This window comes from Bufo bufo, chromosome 2 (assembly GCF_905171765.1).
Source record: "Bufo bufo chromosome 2, aBufBuf1.1, whole genome shotgun sequence".
In the NCBI taxonomy this organism is placed as follows: domain Eukaryota; kingdom Metazoa; phylum Chordata; class Amphibia; order Anura; family Bufonidae; genus Bufo; species Bufo bufo.
In genome coordinates this window covers 255,328,718-255,353,770 of record NC_053390.1, presented here as the reverse complement: position 1 = coordinate 255,353,770, position 25,053 = coordinate 255,328,718, and the positions used below count along the sequence as shown (strand labels likewise).

General features: G+C 44.8%; 1 protein-coding gene across 1 annotated transcript; it reads right to left on the bottom strand.

Moving 5' to 3' along the window:
* Positions 1-1,959: 1,959 nt before the first annotated feature.
* GUCD1 (guanylyl cyclase domain containing 1) lies at positions 1,960-13,224 on the bottom strand. The gene is made up of 6 exons (XM_040416417.1): positions 13,104-13,224; positions 10,952-11,036; positions 8,239-8,404; positions 7,613-7,704; positions 2,446-2,687; positions 1,960-2,370 (listed from the first exon to the last, which is right to left on the bottom strand). The coding sequence occupies exons 1-6, from the start codon at positions 13,168-13,170 to the stop codon at positions 2,279-2,281; spliced, it is 744 nt and encodes a 247-aa protein (XP_040272351.1). The 5' UTR covers positions 13,171-13,224; the 3' UTR covers positions 1,960-2,278.
* Between the last annotated feature and the right edge of the window lie 11,829 nt (positions 13,225-25,053).

The window sequence follows — 25,053 nt, the reverse complement described above, 5'->3', positions numbered from 1 at the left end:
ACATGCAAGCAGATATAAATGTGTACTGTCCCCTAGCTGCGATAGTGATGGCCCCCGGCCGGCATCAGCAGTGTAAACATACAGACTGGGCATCCTCTGCGGCCATAGGCTGCAAGATGGCAGTGGTTATGTGACTTGTTCACGTGACTGCTTCCTAAGACTGTTCCTGGCCTCTAGTAGTTCTACCCAGGAGCTGAATGCAAGTGGCGCATGTGCAGATACTGGCCTGTATCTGCACACGTGCTGGACACATCCACTTGCCAATGAGCAACTGTGCTAAATTACTGGAGGCCAACAACACCCAAGGAAGCGCCACCATCCTGTAGGCTATGGACATGGCAGATGCCTGGTCTTTATACCACTGATACTAGAACAGCTAGGAGGAAGGCAGTACAAAGTCATAGATGCTTGCATTGAGCATACATGACTCTTTTTGGCATTTTGAGAAATTTCTGTCTAAATTCGCCAACCCCTTTAAGTCCCCCCCCCCTCCTCTTTTATGGGGGGCAGGAGTGGAGGGCCTAAACAAGTAGTACAGCTTGAGTGAGAAATATTGATACAGCGAACACAATATGATTATGCAGACAAAAATGAAACCGGTAATTTTCCCATAGATGTTTGTGTACGTATAAGAACAAAACACCAGAAATCTTTAAAATAAGATTTATTTGCAGCTGAATGTATGAATAATTCAAATAAATAAAAACGAAGACACTGCATACTGGGGTACAAACGTTGAGGGGCAAGTTCATCCAGTATGCAAAGGTGTCATGAACTGCTAGTCACAGAACAATGGAAAGTGATATGAATAGTATACATGCCCGGCAGTGCCAGCAGAGAAGACTCGGGCAGTGAACTGGCTGATGAAATATCTATTACAGGTGGATAAAAGCTTTTGTTTCACTAGTGATGACCCTCTGGCCGCTGCTCTTAAAATACGGAGCAAAGAGACAAAAGGTAAATGCCCTTTACTCAATACTGTTCCTTACTGGTCGATTCTCCTAATATACACATCGTTCCTATTTATGCAATCTAGTCCTCAGATGGACGAAGTAGTAAAAAAAATGACCCACTACCATTTACCAAACATCCGTACCACAGATGAGCCCATGGCCTCCTTGTCAGCACCGTTGTAGGATTATCCAAGGAATAAACATAGTGCAGGTTACACTGCATGTATGTAGATCTGCTCTAGTCAACTGTGAAGTGGAAATGTTTAGGAGCAGAAGAAGGTGAGCCTCGTAGTGATAGGACAAACATCTGCAACACCACCGATTCCCAAACCACGTCTGGAAGCTATAGCACTAGAACGGTTAGTGAGAAGCTTCATAGACTGTGTGTTACCCCAACCCAAACATGAGACCACCACGCACAATGGCAAGGAGGAGTGATGAGAAAAATTCACCATCAACTGCTAGTTTGGAGGACTAATCTGGATTTAGAGGATGAGTAGCGCAAACTGAGTTAAGTCCTTCTGTTTCAATATGAAAATAAGATCTTTACAAAAGGGTTTGCCAAGTGTAGGGTGGAAGAACTTGACACAAAGCCCACACAGAGCTCTGACCTCTACTTTAGGGCTCATGCACACAAACGTATTTTCTTTCCGTGTCAGTTCCATTTTTTTTTGCAGACCATACGCGGAACCATTCATTTCAATAGGTTCGCAAAAAAATAGAACATGTCCTATTATTGTCCGCATTACAGACAAGGATAGTACTGTTCTATGAGGGGCCAGCTGTTCTGTTCCGCAAAATACATACGGTCGTGTGCATGAGCCCTTATTGTAAGCATCTGAGATGAAAACTCTGCAGTAAACCTTACTGTCCAACACCAGTGCCTGACCTTACTAAGGCTCTTGCAGCTGAACGGAGGCCAATACACACCTATTTTCAAAAATCTAGTGGAAAGCATTCCCAGAACAGTGGAAGCTATCATAATAGCAAAATGAGGGACCAGCTCCATAAACCCATGATTTTTAAATGAGATGTGTTCACATTTTCCTTTTACCATATAGTCGACATGTCCAAACATACCTTCACCTGAATGTAATAAGGCCAACATCTCAATGACCAAAGTCACTGCACAGCCTAATATACTAAGTATAGGTCCTTCTGGTAGTGGACAGTGTCCTCTCTAGATGGCGAGTGAATGCACCCATCATCCATATTTTTCTTTTTACTGCAAACTCTATACATAGAAATGTCTCTATAGTGCATGGTCTGCCGAAATTGGTCTGCACACAAGGAATATCTGCTTCTTCACAAGTTCCATTCTGAGGTCAGCTGTCCACATAGATAAAGAGCATATCCTCATCTGTACCATAACTACTACGGGCTTCTTCAAAGTTGGTGATGCTTGTCCGACACAACCCTAGGTAAAAAGGAACTGTTAGATATATATTGCAAGGTAACGGGCCGCAATTAGAGTTAAAATAGAGGTACTCACTATCTGCATATCCAGGATTATTATAGAAAAGGCTTCCAGAGGATTTGTTATAGCCACAAAGCACAATAAAATGGCCCTGATATTCGCTGCTTTTGCAGAAGCACTTTTGTCCAATAGGAAGAAAACAGCAGTATTTCACACGGCTAGGACAGAGGTCACACAGGAGCAGAACCGCATTTACCAGTACGATGGCCACGTGCCCCTGGGAAAGATGATCCTGTAGTTCTTGTATTGTTACACTTCTGCAAGTATAGAGGACATACAGAATGCCAATACTGTAATAAACACATTCAATATTATAGCATACTGATTTCATACTAGCTGCTCAATGTATGATGATGAGGTATGGGCATGAGTACAATGATTGTTAAAAAAAACAACGGGGGTTGATTTATCACTGAAACAAAACAAAAATTAGAGTCAAGCTGGAGCTACACGGCGACTTTGTCTGCGACACATGTTGCATTGCCAAAGATGGCAGCATCACAAATAATGAAAGTGCATTCATGACCCAACAGTCACAAGAAATCCAAACCTGCTATTTCTTCCAGCTTTCGGTCTGCTGTGAATTACAGGTCGCTACGCAACACCATTCACTTTTATCCGTTGCAATGCTGCAGCGCTACACTGTGCTGTGGTCAATGCCACCATGTAGCCCCAGTGTGATTACCTAAATAAACCAGATTCCAATTCACATATCCCTGGCACTTGTCTCCCTCCATGTCTTTTCATAATCCTACCAATAGTCATGCTACAAAATATATAAAACTGTTATATATATATATATATATATATATATATATACAAAAATCGGACTGCACTCCAAGCGACTCTTCAGAAAATGTGTTTTATTCACCCATATGGTGGCAAAAGCGAAAAGAAAGGCTCATGCTTGAGCCGAAACGTCGCTTTTGCCACCATATGGGTGAATAAAACACATTTTCTGAAGAGTCGCTTGGAGTGCAGTCCGATTTTTGTCTTCTATAAAGTGGGTAAGCACCTTTTACCGTACTTGGACACTGCACCCGTAATTTGGGAATATCCCACAGAATGAATACCTGTGATGAGTCCTGATGCATGGACACCAATTATATCACCTGCTCAATACTAAGGAAATCCCAAAAACATGATCGGCAGGTGGACCCTGAGGACTGGAGTTGAGGACTAAAAATGACTGTCAAAGTAAAAAAAAAATTAAAAAAAAATGCAAAGGGAGTATTTCACCAAATATGGCCATTACAAACCACTCAGATCAGGTTCTCCATTACTTTCCCCAGATTACTATGGTACCTTTCATATTACAGTCCATCGCCGATTTGCTCCAAAAAACACTTTTATAACATATGGTAATTAGGTTCTGAAGGTGAACAGGGGCGGCGTTCATGCGGCCGGTGCCCAGGCCCCTTTGCGCTTTGCTTACCAAACCCCTCCTCTTTCACCCCTCTGGCCCGCCCTTGTTTAATCTGATTACCCCCTCTCCGTCTGAAATCTCAGTGAAAGACTCCCTTTAAATTGAAAGACTCCCAATTGTACCAATAATGTCTGAGCAATTAAAATATAAAAATATTTTTCCAGCGTGGTGTAAGCGCAGAAAAAAAAAAATACCTGTGCTTCAAAATTTTTGTTCACTTTGTTGCCCCCCCCCCCCCCCAAAAAAAAGAATAAAAAGTGATCAAGAAGTTGTATAAATCCCAAAATGGTACCAGTTTTTAATGAGGATTCACCGTCAAGCAAGAAGAAAGAGCTGTGGAGCTGACGCCCACAGTGGCGTTTGTAATGCGCAGGTGCTGGGCAGCATTTCATGGAGGGGGATGAATAACATTGCAGGGAGAAGGGAGAAGCTATGTACATTTAGGACAGGTGGGCTTGGTGACATGCAGGATACAGAACGTCCCCCTGGGCACTTGGGGCCTAATTTGCATATTATTATTTTCTTTCTGCAAGAAACTGGCACAAAAGCTGATAAAGGTATGTTTAGAATGCTGTTTTGGAGCACAGAAGAACAATACCATAAGCTTAATAAGTAAAAATCGGCACTGCAACCTGTCTGCACCCTCACTGCCAAGATCACAGCCAGTTGAAGAGGAGAGGGCTGGGTCAGGAGTGAAAGTAGCTGAAACCGGCTTTCACTTTCAGCTGCCATCACTCCCGACTGATTTCTAACTGCTATATCTCCAAATGTAGAGGAGATCTTACTGCCATTCTGGCTGTCAGCTTTCCAACAAGACCAGTCCCATATCTCTAGCTTTTACGAAGCCTGAGATTTGAGGGTGCCTTTTCTCAAACCCCAAAAAGAGCTCGGGGTTATAGTCTGTTGCTGTATTTAAATCAACATAATAGGGCAGTTTTATCAAAGGCTTTATGCTTTTGCTAATTATGATGCTTGCATATTTAAACTTCACTGATGGGAAAAGGGTGTGGGGGCAGCAGCAGCCCAAAAGATATACTGTAATTTATGCCAGAAAGTGGCATAAATCAGATCACACTAGCGTTCGGGGCTGCGCTTGTGAGCTCCGTTTGAAGGCTCTCACAAGCGGCCCCGAACGCAGCCGTCCAGCCCTAATGCATTCTCAGTGGACGCGGATCCGCTCAGAATGTATCATTCTGGCAGCGTTCAGCCTCCGCTCAGCAAGTCAGCCTCCGCTTGTAAGTCAATGGGGACGGATCCGTTTGAAGATGACACAATATGGCTCAATCTTCAAACGGATCCGTCCCCCATTGACTTTCAATGTAAAGTCTGGACGGATCCGTCTGAACTACTTTCACACTTAGAATTTTTTCTAAGCTATAATGCAGACGGATCCGTTCTGAACGGATACAAACGTCTGCATTATAGGAGCGGATCCGTCTGTGCAGACAGCAGACGGACCCGCTCTGAACGGTAGTGTGAAAGCAGCCTTATATATTAAGAGGTGTGGCACATTTCTATTCCACAAATTTTAGACGGAGTAGGAAATACCAGTCTTGGTAAACTTTCATTCCTTGTGACATCTCCTTTAACCACCTAACTGTTTAGCTAACTGGAGGGGGAGGTCTGCTTTAGATGGTGATATCTCCTAAATGGTAGCAGCTGGCAACATGCAACTGGTCATACAAGACCAAAATGACAGCTAAAGTCCAAGCAACAGAGGAGAAATCACTGTTAGAAATCGATTTGTGAATAATCGTGGGTAAAACCTGCTTTTACTCTCAGTTTCAGAGGCATTCACAGCATCCCGATTTCTATCAGTGATATCTTCCCCTGTACTGAACAGATTGCTGTCATTCTGGTATTGTCTGAAAGCTTGGAATGCCTTCAGACAAGACCAGTTGCATGTTTCTAGCTGCTACCATTCAGGAGATAGCAGCATCTAAAGCAGCCCTCCTCCCTCCAGTTAGCTACTTTTCCCACTGCTGGAGCTGGACTGGGGCAAAACAGTTAGCTGGTTAATGCATATACAGGGCTCCAGATGGCGACCAAAATGGTCGCCAATGCGCCTTAAAATTTGCAGATGGCGACAAGACTTTTTAGTCTTGTCGCCATTTGCGACTGGACCGCCGCGCTGCTGTGCAGCCTAGTATCAGTTAAAGAACATGGCACGCACCATGTTCTCTTCACTAGCACAGTGGAGAAGGAGGGAGTCCCTCCCTCCCCACTGTGACACGGCCGCCACTGCCACCAATGGGGAGATGGAGGAGGGGAGGAGCTGTGGCCACTGCGCCACCAATGAATGTAAAACATATTAATACAAGTATAGGCAGCGGTATCACAGACCCGTCCTCAATAACAGGGCATGCGATACGCGACAATTAACCCCTCAGGTGCCACATCTGAGGGGTTAATTGCAGTGGATCGCATGCCCTGTTATTAAGGCCGGGTCTGTGATACTGCTGCCGACACTTGTATAAATGAGTTAAATAGGACCTTTCATGGGTCCAAAGAATATGAACTTAGTAGCAGGCTGCATAGAGTGGCGCCCAGGAATCACCCTGCACTTACTATTATTCCTGGGCGCCGCTCCGTTCACCTGCTGTGGCCCCCGGTATTTTCAACATTCAGAGCAAGGAGGAGGAGACTCCAGTGTCTTTCCTTCTCCCTGACAGCAGCGCTGTCCAATCGCAGCTCAGAGCCAGGGAGGTTTTTTTTCTCCCTGGCTCTGAGCTCTGCCCTCCTCCTCCTTGCTCTGAATGTTGAAAATATCGGGGGCCACAGCGGGCGAACGGAGCGGCGCCCAGGAATTATAGTAAGTGCAGGGTGATCCCTGGGCGCCGCTCTATGCAGCCTACTAATAAGTTCATATTCTTTGGACCCATAAAAAGGTCCTCTTTAATAGTATCATTGGTGGACCAGTGGCCACAGCCTCCCCCCCTCATTATTATATGGTGGCCACAGGGTCCCCTCCCCTCCATTGGTGGCAGTGGCAGATTACACTGCTGGGGCTCCAATCTGTTAGCATGGCAGCCCAGGACGCTACTGAAGTCCTGGCTGCCAAGGTAATCTCCCTGCTGCTGTGTGGACAAAGCCCGGGGCAGCAGGGAGAGTGTGAAGTTCTATTCACCCTAATACAGCTCTATCAGGGTGAATAGGTCAAGGGATGAAAAGATCCAGGTTATAGCCCCTAAGAGAGGAAATAATTATTTAAATAAAAAGTAAAAAAAAAAAAAGTTAATAAAACACCAAAATACTTTAAATCGCCCCCTTTCCCAATTTTACATATAAAATTTACAAACAATAAAAAATAAACATATTACATATCGCCACATCCGAAAAAGTGTGATATATTAAAAAATATTTCCGCTCTGGTGAAGGCCGTAATAGAAAAAAAAATCAAAACCGCGCAATTCGCCATTTATAGTCACCTTGTCCCCCAAAAGATATCCCTGGATGTGAGAGGTATGTGGTGCTGTATTCTCTAAAGGTAGTGCTGGCTCACTACTGTGACCTGTGTCTCATCTTCTCCGTCAAGTTTTTTATTTAATTATATGCATTTTAAATGTGGCGACTAAAAAATTTAATTTGGCTCCTAAATTTTTTAGTTTAGGAGCCAATGGCTCCTGGTTATTTTTTTTAGTCTGGAGCACTGATATAAAGAGCATATTCAAGATTTCGATTTAGCTACCGACATGTTTATACATGCTGGAATGATGACATATCCGGATATCATCACTCAAAATAGAATGCATGTACCTTTTTTCTACATTGACACCGTGAGCTTTGGCTTGGGCAAATAGCTGGTTTACCCTGTTCTCCTCTGCATCAAAACGTTTCCTGTAGAAAGACTATGGAGAAACAACGCCTATTATCAGCGGGTCTGTCCATCGTAGCAAAGCAATATAAATCATTTATATGGTTACCTGTAAATGATCTACAACATTTAGCAATGTGTATGCAAAAGGGTTTACACCCTGACAGATCTAGAGACGGCAATTTACATTGGTGCAGTCATGCCTGATATCAGCCAGCAACATTTATCTAGTTCACGTCACAGCGATGACTGTGCACCGTAGGGGGGCGTAAAATGTTCCATCATGAAACCACTGTGGTCACAAACAACTGTAAGAGTTTATTTCCAGGACTTCTCACAGCTTTTTTTTTTCATAAAAATTTACCACAATTGCACTCATACAGCAACCAAAATGCCATAAAAAAGACCAAAATGAAGCTACACATTTGGCCATGGAATGCTTACTGGACGATTACACATTTAAGACAGGAAGTAACAGACAAGAGGATCTGCAGTGTTGGGTATAACTGATATAGAAACTTTATATTAACAGATCACTTTGTGATGACAGAAAGTACAGATGTCATACCTGGTTCTTGTATCCCTTGTCTACACCCAAGGTCTGTGTGCAGAACTGGTGCTGTACGCCAAAGTGGTGCATCAGGTAAGCCAGGTCAATGGTCCAAATACTTTTGGTGAGCCGCAGCTCCCGCATTGCCTTCTGGAACTCATCTTCATTCAGGTGATTGAGGTACCTACAAGGAAGGATAGAAGAAATAATGAAGGCTGGTGGTCATTTACAGCTACATCTACCAAACCTTTAGCGGTTATAATGTGTAGATGTATTTAACATTTCTTCATCTCCTAAGAGAATCTTCATCCTATTTTTCCTTCTATTTAGTGTTCTATAGAGATGAGCGAATTTCCAGTTATGAAATTCGTTCACACTTCCTTTACTGGTAAAAGGTGAATTGCGTTATCGATTCAGTTACCACGACCATAACGCATTTGTATGACGGAATGCATAACGGAAGGCCTTTAGAGGACTCCTCTGCATAACGGAAATGGGACGGATCTGTTTTGCAGCCCATAGACTTCTATTATGACGGAATGCCTCTAAAGGCATTCCTTTATGCATTCCGTCATATAATTGCGTTCTAGTCCGTGGTAACGGAATCCATAACGCAATTCACCTTTTAGGCTACTTTCACACTCGCGTTTTGGCTTTCCGTTTGCGAGATCCGTCTTGGGCTCTCAAAAGCAGACCAAAACGGATCAGTTTAGCCCCAATGCATTCTGAATGGATAAGGATCCGCTCAGAATACATCAGTTTGCCTCCGATCAGTCTCCATTCCGCTCTGGAGGCGGACACCATAACACTGCCTGCATCGTTTTGCTGTCCGCCTGACGAAGCGGAGCCAAACGGATTTGTCCTGGCACACAATGTGAGTCAATGGGGACGGTTCAGTTTTCTCTGACACAATCTTGCACAATAGAAAACGGATCCGTCCCCCATTGACTTTCAGTTGTGTTCAAGACGGATCAGTCCTGGCTATAGAAGACATAATACAATCGGATCAGTTCATGACGGATGCATGCGGTTGTATTATTGTAACGGAAGCGTTTTTGCAGTTCCATGACGGATCCGCAAAAACGCTAGTGTGAAAATAGCCTTACCAGTAAACGAAGCGTGAACGAATTTCAAAATATGAAATTCGCTCATCTCTAGTGTTCTCAATAGCATTGATAAGTTATGTACCAGTAGCGCATTACTACTTAATGTCTGGGTGCACAATCTCCAGCCCTGGCAGACAAGTGTACCAGGATGGCAAACAGTATTCAGCGGAAGCCTCTGCAACCCATCATGGTGCCAAAGGGTTAAAAATGGGACAGCTATGTGTATGGGATAAGGTGGGAAAAGTTTAAAAGGGTTTTCTGGGATTTTCATATTGATGGCTCAATCTCTGCTCTGGGGGTCTAACTCCGGGCTCCCAGCTGTTCAAAGAGACTGCAGTGCTCCGGTGAGCACCACGGCCTCCTCGCAGCTCACCAAGCACAGCGCCGTCCATTGTATAGCGCCTGTGCTGGTAATGCACTTGTAGTTCTTGATGCAGTTCTTGAAAAGTCTAAAACTCCTCTTTTTTTTTAATTGACTCCTCAGTTTGGCTCAAATACTTCAAATGTGATTCCAGCCTAAGGCCTCCTGCACACTGCGTGGACTTTTTCAGCCGCAAATCTATTATTTTGCTGCAGATTTCATGCCAATTTTCACATCAATTGAAAAAAAAGAGTTGAACAGGCAGGGAGCTGCCGTCCGCGCAATTAACCCCTCAGGTGCCGCGGATGGCAGCGCCCCGTCAGAGGTGCGTCCCCATCACCATGGGAACACCTCGGGTTTAGAATATACCATCGGATCGGAGTTTTCTCCAATGCGATGGTATATTTTAACTTCAAGCGTCCCCATCACCATGGGAACGCCTCTCCACGCCCAGCTCGTCGCAGATCCACTGCTCTGGTAAACAAAGCCATCTCAGCCCTGCTACTTGCCCGCAGCAGGGCTAAGCTACTGGTACAAACTACCTGCCCGACGCCCGGAACTGCATGTCCCGGGCGTTGGGCGATATGATTTCCACACACCTGAGGCTGTGAAAGTCCACAGCAGAAATTTACATTTTGTGGATTTAAAAATTCACACTGCAGGGCAATTTCTCTGCCAAAATTCTTTGCAGTTGTTTGACAAATCTTATCTACATGGCCGGTACATGCAGAAAATATGCAGCATGCACGCTATGTGTGCAGGGGGCCTTACCGCTTTAATAAGCCACCTATTAATTTAAAGGGAACCTGTCACCGGGATTTTGTGTATAGAGCTGAGGACATGGGTTGCTAGATGGCCGCTAGCACATCCACAATACCCAGTCCCCATAGCTCTGTGTGCTTTTATCGTGGAAATAAAACACAACGATTTGATACATATGCAAATTATCCTGAGATGAGTCCTGTACGTGAGATGAGTCAGGGACAGGACTCATCTCAGGGTAATTTGCATATGTATCAAATTGTTGTTTTTACACAATAAAAGCACACAGAGCTATGGGGACTGGGTATTGCGGATGTGCTAGCGGCCATCTAGCAACCCATGTCCTCAGCTCTATACCGAAAATAAGCATACATTCTTCAACATGAAGTAATCAAATGTACATCACGCATGCTCAGATTCCTTCATAAATACATGATATGCCAGTACAGCATCAGCTTCACTCCCAAATCCCCCCAAAGTGGTTCATCCAGGGACTACTTACTGCAATACCATGCGGGCACATGCCAGGCCACAATCCCAGTGGTAAGACTGCTGGATGAGAGGCACTTTCAGCTGGACTTGATCACCTATAATATGATAGGACTTTTAGCCGTTTATATTAGTCTCAGACGTCTACAACAATCCATCCAGTGCACAGGGGATCCTGACACGCCACATTCTCAAGTAGTTATGTGTAGAAATGACCTTATTTACTGGAGCGCGCAGTGACTCGGAGGGGAACAGGTCAAATCATCTCATGTTGAGCAATGGAGACGCATTCATGAAATGACACCAGGGTGAAAAGGTCGCCGATTGCACCGCACATTATATTAATGAAAACCGTTGCCAACTTCAACGACACAAGTGTGTTGTGCCCTTTAGAGCTTTCTGCAGGCACCTGGTTTAGGGCTCATGCACATGACCGCGTACCGGCGTTGCCCTTCGCTGTGGACCACAAATTGTGGTCCGCAATGCACATGCACTGACCACCGTCACTACTTTTTTGCGGTGCGGAGGCACTCTGTAGGGCTTCCGATCCGTGCCTCCGTTCCGCACCATATCTCCCGGATTTCGGACCCATTCAAGTAAATGGGTCGGCATCTGTGATAAAGTTTGCACACGGTCGGTGCCCGGATATTGCAGACTGCAATACAGGCAAGGCCGTGTACATGAGGCCTTATCAAAGCTTCCAGCTAATTTTCTAGAGAGAAAGTGTTTGATGAAGAATATCAGGTACAACCAGTGGCATGCTACCTAATCCCCCATCAGGCTACAGAAATCTCCCCCAGTGCTCAAATGCATGCCAAAGCTCCTGGAAAACGTCACAGATCACTTCATGAAGCCTTAGGACTAGTTCACACAGAGTTTGATCAGTGATTTCCATCAGTGATTGGGAGCCATATCCAGGACAGGTGCAAACCTTTCCAATATACCTCATCTGTGTGTAGGTTCCACTCCTGGTTTTGGTTCATAATCACTGACGGAAAGTACTGACCAAAACTCGTGTGACATAGGCCTTATTCACATGACATCATTCTGCATCAGTGATTGCTGTCCAAAACCAGGAGTGGATCCTCCACCAAGGTATAATGCCAAGATCTGCCCAGGTTCAGGGTTTTAGCCCACCTCCTGGTTTTGGATGTCAAGCACTGATGCAAAACACTGAAGTCTGAACAAAGTCGAAGGTGCAGCCAGTGGAGAGCATAGGCATGGCTTCCAACCATCCCAGATCAATCCTGGATTTAGGGCAGCCACCAGTTCTATGTGCTCCACAATTCACCCTGTGACCACTGCTGTCAGCGCTTGGTGCGGGTGCAATGTAGTCAATTCATCGAGACGGCTGAGAGCCGCAAACAGCACTGGTAAGTAATATTATGGAGGCACTACGGGGGCAGAATATTCCAGGGCATTATACATCATGGGGGTGTGATAGTGGATGATCAGAGTATAAATGTAAAGGTGAAGTCAGTGGATGTAATGGGGTAAGATGGTGCAGGCAGTGGAGGATGGGGGTACAGATACAATGATGCAGGCAGTGGAGGATGGGGGTACAGATACAATGATGCAGGCAGTGGAGGATGGGGGTACAGATACAATGGTGCAGGCAGTGGAGGATGGGGGTACAGATACAATGATGCAGGCAGTGGAGGATGGGGGTACAGATACAATGATGCAGGCAGTGGAGGATGGGGGTACAGATACAATGATGCAGGCAGTGGAGGATGGGGGTACAGATACAATGATGCAGGCAGTGGAGGATGGGGGTACAGATACAATGATGCAGGCAGTGGAGGATGGGGGTACAGATACAATGATGCAGGCAGTGGAGGATGGGGGTACAGATACAATGATGCAGGCAGTGGAGGATGGGGGTACAGATACAATGATGCAGGCAGTGGAGGATGGGGGTACAGATACAATAATGCAGGCAGTGGAGGATGGGGGTACAGATACAATAATGCAGGCAGTAGTAGATATTACAGAGTATAAAGGAAGACAATGCAGTTAGCTGAAGATAGGAGCAGAGGACATGGGGTACAAAGCTGATATCCAGTCAGTGGATGATGGGGGTTGTGAGTCTGGTCCCCTACTCTGCCACCACATTCCCTCTAGCTACATGGAGACATAACAGCCTGTGCAGGCTCGTCACTAACGGTTGTCTGGCCGCCTCTGCAGCGCGGTCTTGTCGGTTTCCGTATCACTGGTTCCCGGGCTCTTCATGGCGGTGAAGCAGGCGGGGTTCCCTCATACCGGACTACAGCCGCCGTCCTGTCCCTGTGTATCCGGGGCGGAGCGGACACTGAGGGAACCCCATCCGGGGGAGACAACGCCCCCTGCCGGAGCAGCCAATGACCTTACATGGAAGACAGAATCAGTGAGGTGACAGGAATCACAGCTACTGTCTGCCGAGCCGCTGTATCTAAGCCTGTCATATGTGATACTGTCTGCTGAGCCGCTGTATCTAAGCCTGTCATATGTTATACTGTCTGCCGTGCCGCTGTATCTAAGCCTGTCATATTATACTGTCTGCTGAGCCGCTGTATCTAAGCCTGTCATATTATACTGTCTGCTGAGCCGCTGTATCTAAGCCTGTCATATGTTATACTGTCTGCCGAGCCGCTGTATCTAAGCCTGTCATATGTGATACTGTCTGCTGAGCCGCTGTATCTAAGCCTGTCATATGTTATACTGTCTGCCGTGCCGCTGTATCTAAGCCTGTCATATTATACTGTCTGCTGAGCCGCTGTATCTAAGCCTGTCATATTATACTGTCTGCTGAGCCGCTGTATCTAAGCCTGTCATATTATACTGTCTGCTTAGCCGCTGTATCTAAGCCTGTCATATTATACTGTCTGCTGAGCCGCTGTATCTAAGCCTGTCATATTATACTGTCTGCTGAGCCGCTGTATCTAAGCCTGTCATATGTGATACTGTCTGCTGAGCCGCTGTATCTAAGCCTGTCATATGTGATACTGTCTGCTGAGCCGCTGTATCTAAGCCTGTCATATGTGATACTGTCTGCTGAGCCGCTGTATCTAAGCCTGTCATATGTGATACTGTCTGCTGAGCCGCTGTATCTAAGCCTGTCATATGTTATACTGTCTGCCGTGCCGCTGTATCTAAGCCTGTCATATTATACTGTCTGCTGAGCCGCTGTATCTAAGCCTGTCATATTATACTGTCTGCTGAGCCGCTGTATCTAAGCCTGTCATATTATACTGTCTGCTTAGCCGCTGTATCTAAGCCTGTCATATTATACTGTCTGCTGAGCCGCTGTATCTAAGCCTGTCATATTATACTGTCTGCTGAGCCGCTGTATCTAAGCCTGTCATATGTGATACTGTCTGCTGAGCCGCTGTATCTAAGCCTGTCATGTGTGATACTGTCTGCTGAGCCGCTGTATCTAAGCCTGTCATATGTTATACTGTCTTCTGAGCCGCTGTATCTAAGCCTGTCATATGTTATACTGTCTGCTGAGCCGCTGTATCTAAGCCTGTCATGTGTGATAGTCTGCTGAGCCGCTGTATCTAAGCCTGTCATGTGTGATAGTCTGCTGAGCCGCTGTATCTAAGCCTGTCATGTGTGATAGTCTGCTGAGCTGCTGTATCTAAGCCTGTCATATGTGATACTGTCTGCTGAGTCGCTGTATCTAAGCCTGTCATGTGTGATACAGTCTGCTGAGCCGCTGTATCTAAGCCTGTCATGTGTGATACAGTCTGCTGAGCCGCTGTATCTAAGCCTGTCATGTGTGATAGTCTGCTGAGCTGCTGTATCTAAGCCTGTCATATGTGATACTGTCTGCTGAGTCGCTGTATCTAAGCCTGTCATGTGTGATACAGTCTGCTGAGCCGCTGTATCTAAGCCTGTCATGTGTGATACAGTCTGCTTAGCCGCTGTATCTAAGCCTGTCATATTATACTGTCTGCTTAGCCGCTGTATCTAAGCCTGTCATATTATACTGTCTGCTGAGCCGCTGTATCTAAGCCTGTCATATTATACTGTCTGCTGAGCCGCTGTATCTAAGCCTGTCATATGTGATACTGTCTGCTGAGCCGCTGTATCTAAGCCTGTCATGTGTGATACTGTCTGCTGAGCCGCTGTATCTAAGCCTGTCATATGTTATACTGTCTTCTGAGCCGCTGTATCTAAGCCTGTCATATGTTATACTGTCTGCTGAGCCGCTGTATCTAAGCCTGTCATGTGTGATAGTCTGCTGAGCCGCTGTATCTAAGCCTGTCATGTGTGATAGTCTGCTGAGCCGCTGTATCTAAGCCTGTCATGTGTGATAGTCTGCTGAGCTGCTGTATCTAAGCCTGTCATGTGTGATACAGTCTGCTGAGCCGCTGTATCTAAGCCTGTCATGTGTGATACAGTCTGCTGAGCCGCTGTATCTAAGCCTGTCATGTGTGATACAGTCTGCTGAGCCGCTGTATCTAAGCCTGTCATGTGTGATACAGTCTGCTGAGCCGCTGTATCTAAGCCTATGGTGTGTGATATTAGCGGTACAGGCCCGATATGTCACACAGTGCAGTAGTATTGTACCTTCAATATCTCCAAATCAAACTGTCTGATAATAAATCTGTATTCATTGCCCATAGCAACCAATCAGAGCTCGGCTTGCAGCGCTTTTGTGTGCGTCATGGGAACGCTATGGAACAGAATTCCGCGTTCTGGTGCACTGTGTTCCGTGACAATGAATGGGGACTAAACTGAAGAGTTATCCGATGCTGGATCTCAATACCGGAAAGGAAGACGTAGATGTGAAAGTAGCCTTATTTTTCTTCACGCCATTTTTGAATGTTTGGGCCGTTATGTAAGAGGAGGTGGACACATTGCACCTCAGTTACCAAACTTGTCCTTGTTGCACATAGCATATCAATCATGGGAAATACTAAAAAAGGAAAAAGGTGTAAGGCCTCTTTCACACGGACGTCATGTTTTTGGCCCGGATAAGATGCGGGTGCGTTATGGGAAAATGCGCGATTTTTCCGCGCGAGTGCAAAACATTGTAATGCGTTTTGCACGCGCGTGAGAAAAATCGGCATGTTTGGTACCCAAACCCGAACTTCTTCACAGAAGTTCGGGTTTGGGTTCGGTGTTCTGTAGACTGTATTGTTTCCCCTTATAACATGGCTGCATACCGAATGCATAGTAAAATAGCGCTGGAGGGGTTAAAAAAAAATAAAAAAAAATTTAACTCACCTTTATCCACTTCTCTTCTATCTTCTTCTTTGAGGAATAGGACCTGTGGTGACGTCACTCCGGTCATCACATGATCCATCACCATGGTAAAAGATCATGTGATGGACCATGTGATGAGCGCAGTGACGTCACCACAGGTCCTTTTCCTATGCACAGCAAAGAAGAAGACAGAAGAGAAGCCGGGCTGCGCGATCATGTGGATTAAGGCGAGTTAAATTATTATTATTTTTTTAACCCCTCCAGCGCTATTGTACTATGCATTCTGTATTCAGAATGCTATTATTTTCCCTTATAACCATGTTATAAGGGAAAATAATAATGATCGGGTCTCCATCCCGATCATCTCCTAGCAACCGTACGTGAAAATCGCACCGCATCCGCACTTGCTTGCGGATGCTTGCGATTTTCACGCAGCCCCATTCACTTCTATGGGGCCTGCGTTACGTGAAAAACGCAGAATATAGAGCATGCTGCGATTTTCACGGAACGCACAAATGATGTGTGAAAATCACCGCTCGTGTGCACAGCCCCATAGAAATGAATGGGTCAGGATTCAGTGCGGGTGCAATGCGTTCACGTCACGCATTGGACCCGCGCGGAAATCTCGCCCGTGTGAAAGGGGCCTAAAATTTGCCAAAAAACGACCCCATCCATGTGCTGGGGTAGATGTTTTGGCAGGCGCAAGGATTACCAGAGCTGTGCCTAATAAATGATGAGGTGCGCACCCCATCATAAGGCTAGGGCTACACGGTGACGTGTCACGTGACATTCATATCGCACCAATTTTGCATGACATTTATTGTAATGTCTACGGTGTCACACTGCGACATGACAGTTGCAAAAAAATTGATCCAAGTTGGATTTTTGTGCGACTGTCGCAGTATGTCTCATTTCAGGGGGGCTGCCTGGGCGCTCTGAACCCGGACAACCCTTTAAGTTGTGCAGCCTACATGAGGGCACAGTATGCAGGATATAGCATAGCTTGTACTGCGGCTCAGAAAACTCTTAAGTTGTATATGTTCCCTCTTCTTTTGTGTGCGTTTGATTTGGTGTGTGTTTGCACAAAGTGCGTCGCATATTGCCGCATCTGAAAAAACCTTTCAAGTGTGACTGATGTCCAAACATCCCAAATTCCTTGGGCGTGGTGACCAAGCTTGGAGCAGGTATAGAGCCCAAGGTGGGTAGAAAACATGCATCCACTCTGCAAAATACAGGCGAAACTCGGAAAATTTGAATATCGTGCAAAGTTCATTTATTTCAGTAATGCAACTTAAAAGGTGAAACTAACATATGAGACTCATTACATGCAAAGCGAGATATTTCAAGCCTTTATTTGGTATAATTTGGATGATTATGGCTTACAGTTTATGAAACCCCAAAGTCACAATCTCAGAATTTTGTGAAAATATTCTAATTCTAGGCTCAAAGTGTCACACTCTGGTCAGCTAATTAATCCATAATACCTGCAAAGGGTTCCTGAGCCATTAACCCTTAGGATACCGAAGGTTTTTTCGTTTTTGCTTTTTCATTTTTCTTCACTATTTTCCTTGAGCCATAACTTTTTTATATTTCCGGTCACATAGCTGTATGAGGGCTTTTTTTTTTGCGGGACAGGTTGTACTTTCTATTGCCACCATTAAAGGGGTTTTTCCATCTCAGACAATGGGGGCATATCGCTAGGACCCGCTCCTACAATAAGAACGGAGCCAGGAAATGAACAGAGGGCGCATGCGCAGTCGCCCTCCATTCATTTCTATGGGGCCGCCGAAAATAGGCTATTGCCGCCTGCCCCATCGAAATGAATGGGAGCATGGGCCGTGCATGCGCAGTGCGCTCCCATTCACTTCTATGGGAGCAGCGCTTGGTGGTGGATGGAGCCCGGGAAATCCAGGGTCCACCGACCAGAGCGCTCCCCGCTTCATTCTCGTCTCCTAGCGATATGCTCCATTGTCTGAGATGGGAATACCCCTTTAATTATGGCATAAAATGTAGTGGGAAGCGGTAAAAATATTCCAAATGGGGTGGAATTAGAAAAAAAACGCAATTCCTCCACCGTTTTACAGGTTTGGTTCCGGCAAAATTGACCCATGCCCTTCATTCTCTGGGTCAGTACGATTTCTGTATAGGTTCTTTATGTCTAAATAGTGTAAAAATTAGTTTTTTACTTTGATCATTATATATTTTTTTTTACATCACCATATTCTGACCCCCATAACTTTTTTTATAGTTATATCCCCTGAGCTGTTTAGGGGCTCATTTTTTTGCGGAACAATCTGTAGTTTTTTTTATACCATTTTGGAGTGTGTATGACTTTTTGATCACATTTTATAATTTTTTTTGGGGTAAGGCTACTTTCACACTAGCGGCACGGACCTCCGGCAGGCTGTTCCGTTGGGTGAACAGCCTGTCGGATCCGTCCTGCCGCTAGTGACCATGTGCCTCCGGACTGCCGCTCCATCACCATTGACTATAATGGGGGCAGGGGCAGAGTTCCGATGAGGCACGGCGAGAGGCTGCCGGAATAAATGTCGGACATGACGTCGTTTTATTATGGCAGCCTCTCGCCGGAACTCCGCCCCCATTATAGTCAATGGGGACGGAGAGGCACACGGTCACTAGCGGCAGGACGGATCCGACAGGCTGTTCATCCGACGGAACAGCCTGCCGGAGGTCCGTGCCGCTAGTGTGAAAGTAGCCTTAGAGAAGCAATGAAAAAATGGCAAATTGGCCATTTTGACGCTTTATTCCGTTAGACCATTCGCCGTATTGGAATTTTTTTTCTATTTTAATATTATGGGTGTTTTCGGTTGCGGTGATACCCATGATGTTCATATTTATTTATTTAGGTATTTATTTTTTAATTATAGGGAAAGGGGGGTGATTTAAACTTTTATATATTTTTTTTATATATATTTTAACATTTATTTATATTTTTTTTTATTTTTTGTGATAATTTTGTGGCTCATAAATGAGCCTATAAATTATGGTTTTTCATTTTTCATTTTAAACTCAATATTGCTCATTTCTTATCCTGGCCTGCCATCTGGTGGCCAAATTAGAATTGCAGCATGAACACTTTCAGCCTCGTCAGCGAGGCTGAAAGTGTTCAGCGCAAGTACCATTGCCCCAATTGGCCACACGGGGCATCAGTAGGAAGCCCGAAAGCACATTTAGATGCCATGATCTCACTTGGTCACGGCATCTAAAGCATTTAATTACCGCGATCGGCATTATTCCCGGTCACGTTAATTAGCCGCATGTCTCTGCTGTTTGAAACAAGCCTCTCCTGAATAATAAACAATGTCAGAAGCGTCTGGGCTAAAGAAAAAAAGAACTGGTCTGTTGCTCAGTGGTCCAATTCGACCCACAGGGACTAAATGTTGAATTTGATTTAAAACCTTGTCTAATATAGCGGCAATGTTTGGGTCCGTGATTATGGGGCTAATAAGGGAACGGTGGAGGTTATGTTGCTAACAATTTATATGTACTTGAGATCGGAAGCTGTATATTGATATTATGGGAAGGTTCTCGTTGTGTGATGCGAATCACTATTATTAATAAGGTCGAACTGCATTGGAAGTTATACTATAGCACATGGGAGATGCGTTTTATATTGCCGACTGTGTGAACATGTACCAAAGTGAACAACTAGGAGGAATTGGTTATAATGGTATTTTTATCCTTCTATATAATTAGCCTTGAGTGTGAAAGATAGTGTGTTGGTCGAGAGCTGTGTTACAAGAGCTGGAGTATGATGAGGTATAAGTGTATTAGATGAGCGTGGGGAGGATTTATCAATGAAGTCGGTTGTAATCTCTGATAGGTTGGGAAATAACACGTGATGCTAATGGAGGTTGTGCTAATACTGGTTAGAGGAATAGAGGAGAATGAATGGAGATTGGAATAACTGCTAGTAATTCTAAATGTATTTTAGTTTTTAGGTGGAATTATGTTTGTATATTTGATTATGTGAATTTTATAGATATTTACGTCACCTCAAGTAATGGAGGGGTGGGATTTAAGTGGATTTAAAAGGACAGCCCACAATAGGAATGAATGTTCGCCCCTGACGAAGCGTCAAGCGAAACCCGGGTGGAGCAAGAGGACTTCTATCTTTTATGAGATGTTTTAATTCAGATATGTTGGTGAGTATAATAAATCTTTTTATAATAGTCCCTGGCTGACGGTGTGCGACTCCCTTGCTAATTTACAGAGTGGCTCAAGGATTAAGAGAGCATTATTTCTGGATGGTCTCTATATCTGATGGTGCATATGGCTTCAAACTAAAGAGGAATACTTCCGGTGGATTTAAAGCAGCGCGGTCCGATATCTACAGATGGCCAGCAAACTCGCCTGACCTGAACCCCATAGAGAATCTATGGGGCATTGCCAAGAGAAAGATGAGAGACATGAGACCGAACAATACAGAAGAGCTGAAGGCTGTTAATGAAGCATCCTGGTCTTCCATAACACCTCAGCATAGCCTTAGGTTGATAGCATCAATGCCACGCCACATTGAGGCAGTAATTGATGCAAAAGGGGCCCAAACCAAGTACAGTAAATCCTGCAATTTTTTTTACAAACAGTTTTTATTGAGAATTTTTTTTTTTAAATTGTAACAGGTGTGGATCCACTGCGACACTGACTGGCTATACTCTGGAGGGGTGTGACTAAGCAACTACCTGGTCTTCATTAGAGCCTCTGATAGTGAGGATAGGCTTGGGCAGTTAGGGTAGTTGCCAGGTGCCACTCCAGAGCAGTCCCCGAGTCAGTGGCAGCTAACCAGGGGTCAGAGATACTGGTGCAAGCACCGAGGGGGAAGTACGTGGTCAGGGCAGGCAGAGATCAAGCAAGGTCCGTAAACGAAGTCCAAGGTCAGAGGCAGGCGGCAAACAAGCAAGGTCCGTAAACGAAGTCCAAGGTCAGAGGCAGGCGGCAAACAGGCAAAATCCGATAATTCCAAAAGCAGGGTCCGGTACACGGCAAAGCAGAACTGGAAAACCACCTTCACACTTGGAACTAGACAAGCTAATGACCATGAGTTGCTCAGGCATCTTCCTGTGGAAGGAAGCGCTTTTAAATATTTCCTACGATCCAGCCATAGCCTGGTGAGACAGAGGGCGTGTACGCCTCACAAGGGAGGAAAGACACTCCCGTGCATGCCCTAACAACAGTACAGGTCTCCAGCGGGAAGTAAACTCTGGCAGCAGGAGGGAAAGAGGGAGCCCGGCGCCTGCGGGTAGGGGAGGCAGAGTCGCACGGACTGCTGGGCTAACAACAGGGTTATAAGTATGAATCAGTGTTGCAAAATATAAAGATTGATGCAATATGAGGACAAAAAATATATGAAAAGCCTGACACACCAGACTTACAAAGGGTAAAGACTTGGGGAGGTCATTTCTTAAGACCAGTGTTTTAGGCTACTTTCACAACAGAGTTTTTGCTGGACACATCATGGATCAGCAAAAACGCTTCCGTCATGATAATACAACCGTCTGCATCCGTTATGAACGGATCTGGCGGTATTGTCTTTAAAATAGCCATGACGGATCCATCTCTAAAACCATTGGAAGTCAATGGGGGGTGGATCTGTTTTCTTTGGTGTCCGAGTAAACGGATCCGCCACCATTGACTTACATTGTGAGTCATGATGGATCCGTCTTGTACCGCACCACATTGTGGACAGAAAAACGCTGCTTGCAGCGTTATTCTGTCTGCGATGGGAACGCAACCAAACGGAATGGAATGCATTCTGGTGCACTCCGTTTCATTCAGTTCAGTTTTGTCCCCAATGACAATGAATGGAGACAAAACTGAAGCGTTTTCCCCTGCTATTGAGATCTTATGACGGATCTCAATAGCGGAAAGGGAAAGCGCAGATGTGAAAGTAGCCTTAGACGCTGGTCTTAATACCCCTTTAGCGGACGGTGGATGCGCTAAATTTATGTAGAGGCACCAGCCTCTACATAACTTCGGTGTATCCACCACCTGTTTAAATCTAGGGAGCTGGCGTAGATTTACACCATTTTCTACGGCTAAACAGCTGTAAAAAATGATAAATGACCTGACGCAAGCAGGGAAAAGTAGCAAATGACGGCGCAAATAACCTTTGCGCCATAAACATGCTACTCATATACACCAAAAAGTGGCGTATATCTGTTAGTAAATGACACCCTTGGTTTCCAGACTACAGAGTACAGTACATTGGGATATCGTAATGCTAGACAGATATATGGTAATACCGCAAGGCCTAAGATGGACATGGTTACAAAGGAAGCAACTTTTTTCTGATCAATGTATAATGCTGTAATGCTAAATCCTGCATATTCTTTAACTCCATAAGGACCTTTCATAGGTCCAGACATTATAAACTAAGTATCAGGATACGTAGGACATAGTGCAGGGATCTAACTGCACTTACTACTTTTTCTGGGCGCCGCTCCGTTCGCCCGCTGTGGCCCCAGTTGTATTCTCCCGCCTTGCATGCTAATTTTAGCATCAGAGCAATGAGGAGGAGACTGAGTCTTTCTCCGTGGGCGTCTCCTTCTCCCTGGCTGTGCTGCGGTCCAATCGCAGAGCGTTATAGCCAGGGAGAAAAAAAACTCACCTTCTCCCTGGCTGTGACGCTCTCTGCTTTGCTCAGGAAAAATAGTAAGTGCCTTTAGATCCCTGCACTATGTCCTACGCATCCTGATACTTAGTTTATAATGTTTGGACCCATGAAAGGATAAATAACGAAGCCGGCACTCACTCGTATATGCATGCTGCCAAGTAAAGGAGCGAACCCCACCAGTACCGTGCGAAAAATCCCAGCAGCAGGGTCTTTATAAATGTATATACTTTATTCTAGAATAAAGTATATACATTTATGAAGACACTGCTGCTGGGATTTTTCGTATGGACCCATGAAAGGTACTCTTTAAGGACCAGGCCATTTTTAGCATCTGACATGTGTCACTTTATGTGGTAATAACTTACTTATCCAGGCCATTCTGAGATTGTTTTCTCATCACATATTGTACTTCATGAGTTATAAAAAAAATATCAACTTTACCAAAAATTTTTAAAAATGTGCAATTTAAAACATTTCAATTTCGCTGCTTTTATGTTTACTCTGTTTTTTATTATTTTCATAAAATGACAAAAAGGGCAAGACAATCTCTTGAAAATGTATAGATAAGTCTATAGGATCACGCAGGATCCCCACAACTTAAGCTTCTGCAGTTGAAACCACTAAGAAAATTGCTGTGAACTCCGAACAATAATAAACTCACTTTTCAAATCAGCCTGGTCTGTCATAATAGTCTGGCATTTACACATAAACTGACAAATAGGAGGGGGGGGGGGGGGGGCGGTGAAGGTAAAGAGAAGGGAGGGGAAGGTAATGAAGAGGTATTCTGTAAGAATGGTCTGAGTCTCAATTGAATCATCTCAAATATTGAAGCACTAACCCTCATCTAGAGTTAGAGAAGGTTTCGTGAGCTATGTGACAGCCTCTGCCTCATCATCAAGTGCCACTGAGAATTCAGAGGAGCTAAGGAATTCAGAAAGACAACACCACCTTTGTTCAAATCTCTCTCCCTGTTCATGCGAAAGAGTGATCAGTTCTTCCATTCTCAGTAAATGCCTAAGTTCCTTAGCCCATTCACACAGAGAGGGTACTCTTGATAGATTTCCAATGTCTCGGGATCGTCATGCGAGCTGCCGTGAGGAAGAATCTTAGTGAGTTTTTCTTCACTTGCGCCAAAGAACCAGGCACCAGCGAAAGAAGGGTAATTTTGGGAGTATTCGCAACTTCCTTCCCAGAGAACTTCTTATAGATCTGTAGCACCTTGTCCCAGAAGTTTTTGATCATTGGGCAGGCCCACCAAATATGTAACAAAGTACCTTCATCTGCCTTGCATCTCCAACATAAATTGGAAGTAGAAGGAAACATTTTATGAAGGGTCAATGGCCAGTAATACCATCTAGAAAGTATCTTGAAGTTTTTTTCCTGGGCTGAAGTTGCTATGGACAATCCATGAGAGAAGTACACATTTTGCCAACCTCCTCGGGTCAGAAGGACAATCGGAGATCCATTTCCCATTTTTGGAAATGGGGCGCTAAATCATCATTGCATTGTTTCAGTAAGATTTTGTATAGCTGTGAGAGCAGTTTGTCATGTGTGACGGGTTTGAGAAAACGGGAATCGAAATCCGACATTGCCGGATTCAGAAATCTATTCACTTGACATGCCGGGGAAAAGGCGGGATTGCCCATAAGAGGAGTCATTGGACCTGGTCTATGAGATAATTGAGCATTTAGGAGCCATCTATCCCATTGAGTGAGGGTATGTCGCACTAAAAAGGGCCATTCCTCCATCTGAGGTCTATCTGCAACCCTTATCCAGGGAGCTGTTATTAGATCCAAGGGAGAGAGATCAAACTCCAATTGAACCCAAAGCTTTGCACCTGGTCCTTCAGAACAATTCAGGATCCACATGAGTAATGCCGATGCATGATAAAGTTTCAGGTCCGGCATGCCCATGCCTCCTCTGTGTTTGGCTTTAGTCAATGTCCGATTGCTCAATCTAGACTTGCTAGAACCCCATATGAAATGTGTCATAGCTTTGGTCAGGGTAATAAAAAATTTCCCGGGTACACAAATGGGAATGGTTTGAAAAAGGTAAAGGAATCTTGGGAGTATATCCATTTTAATCACGTTTACCAAACCACGATAGAGTCTTAAGAGAATACCTCCCCAAATCTGCTACCGTTCTATTTTGAAGAGGCAGATAGTTAAGTGGATAGTGGAGATGAAGTTGTGCCAGGATTTGTAGACCCAAGTATGTAATGCTTGTGGTCTGCCATTTGAAAGAGAAGTTAGACTGTATAAGTAAAGGCTTCACTTTCTGATAACGTG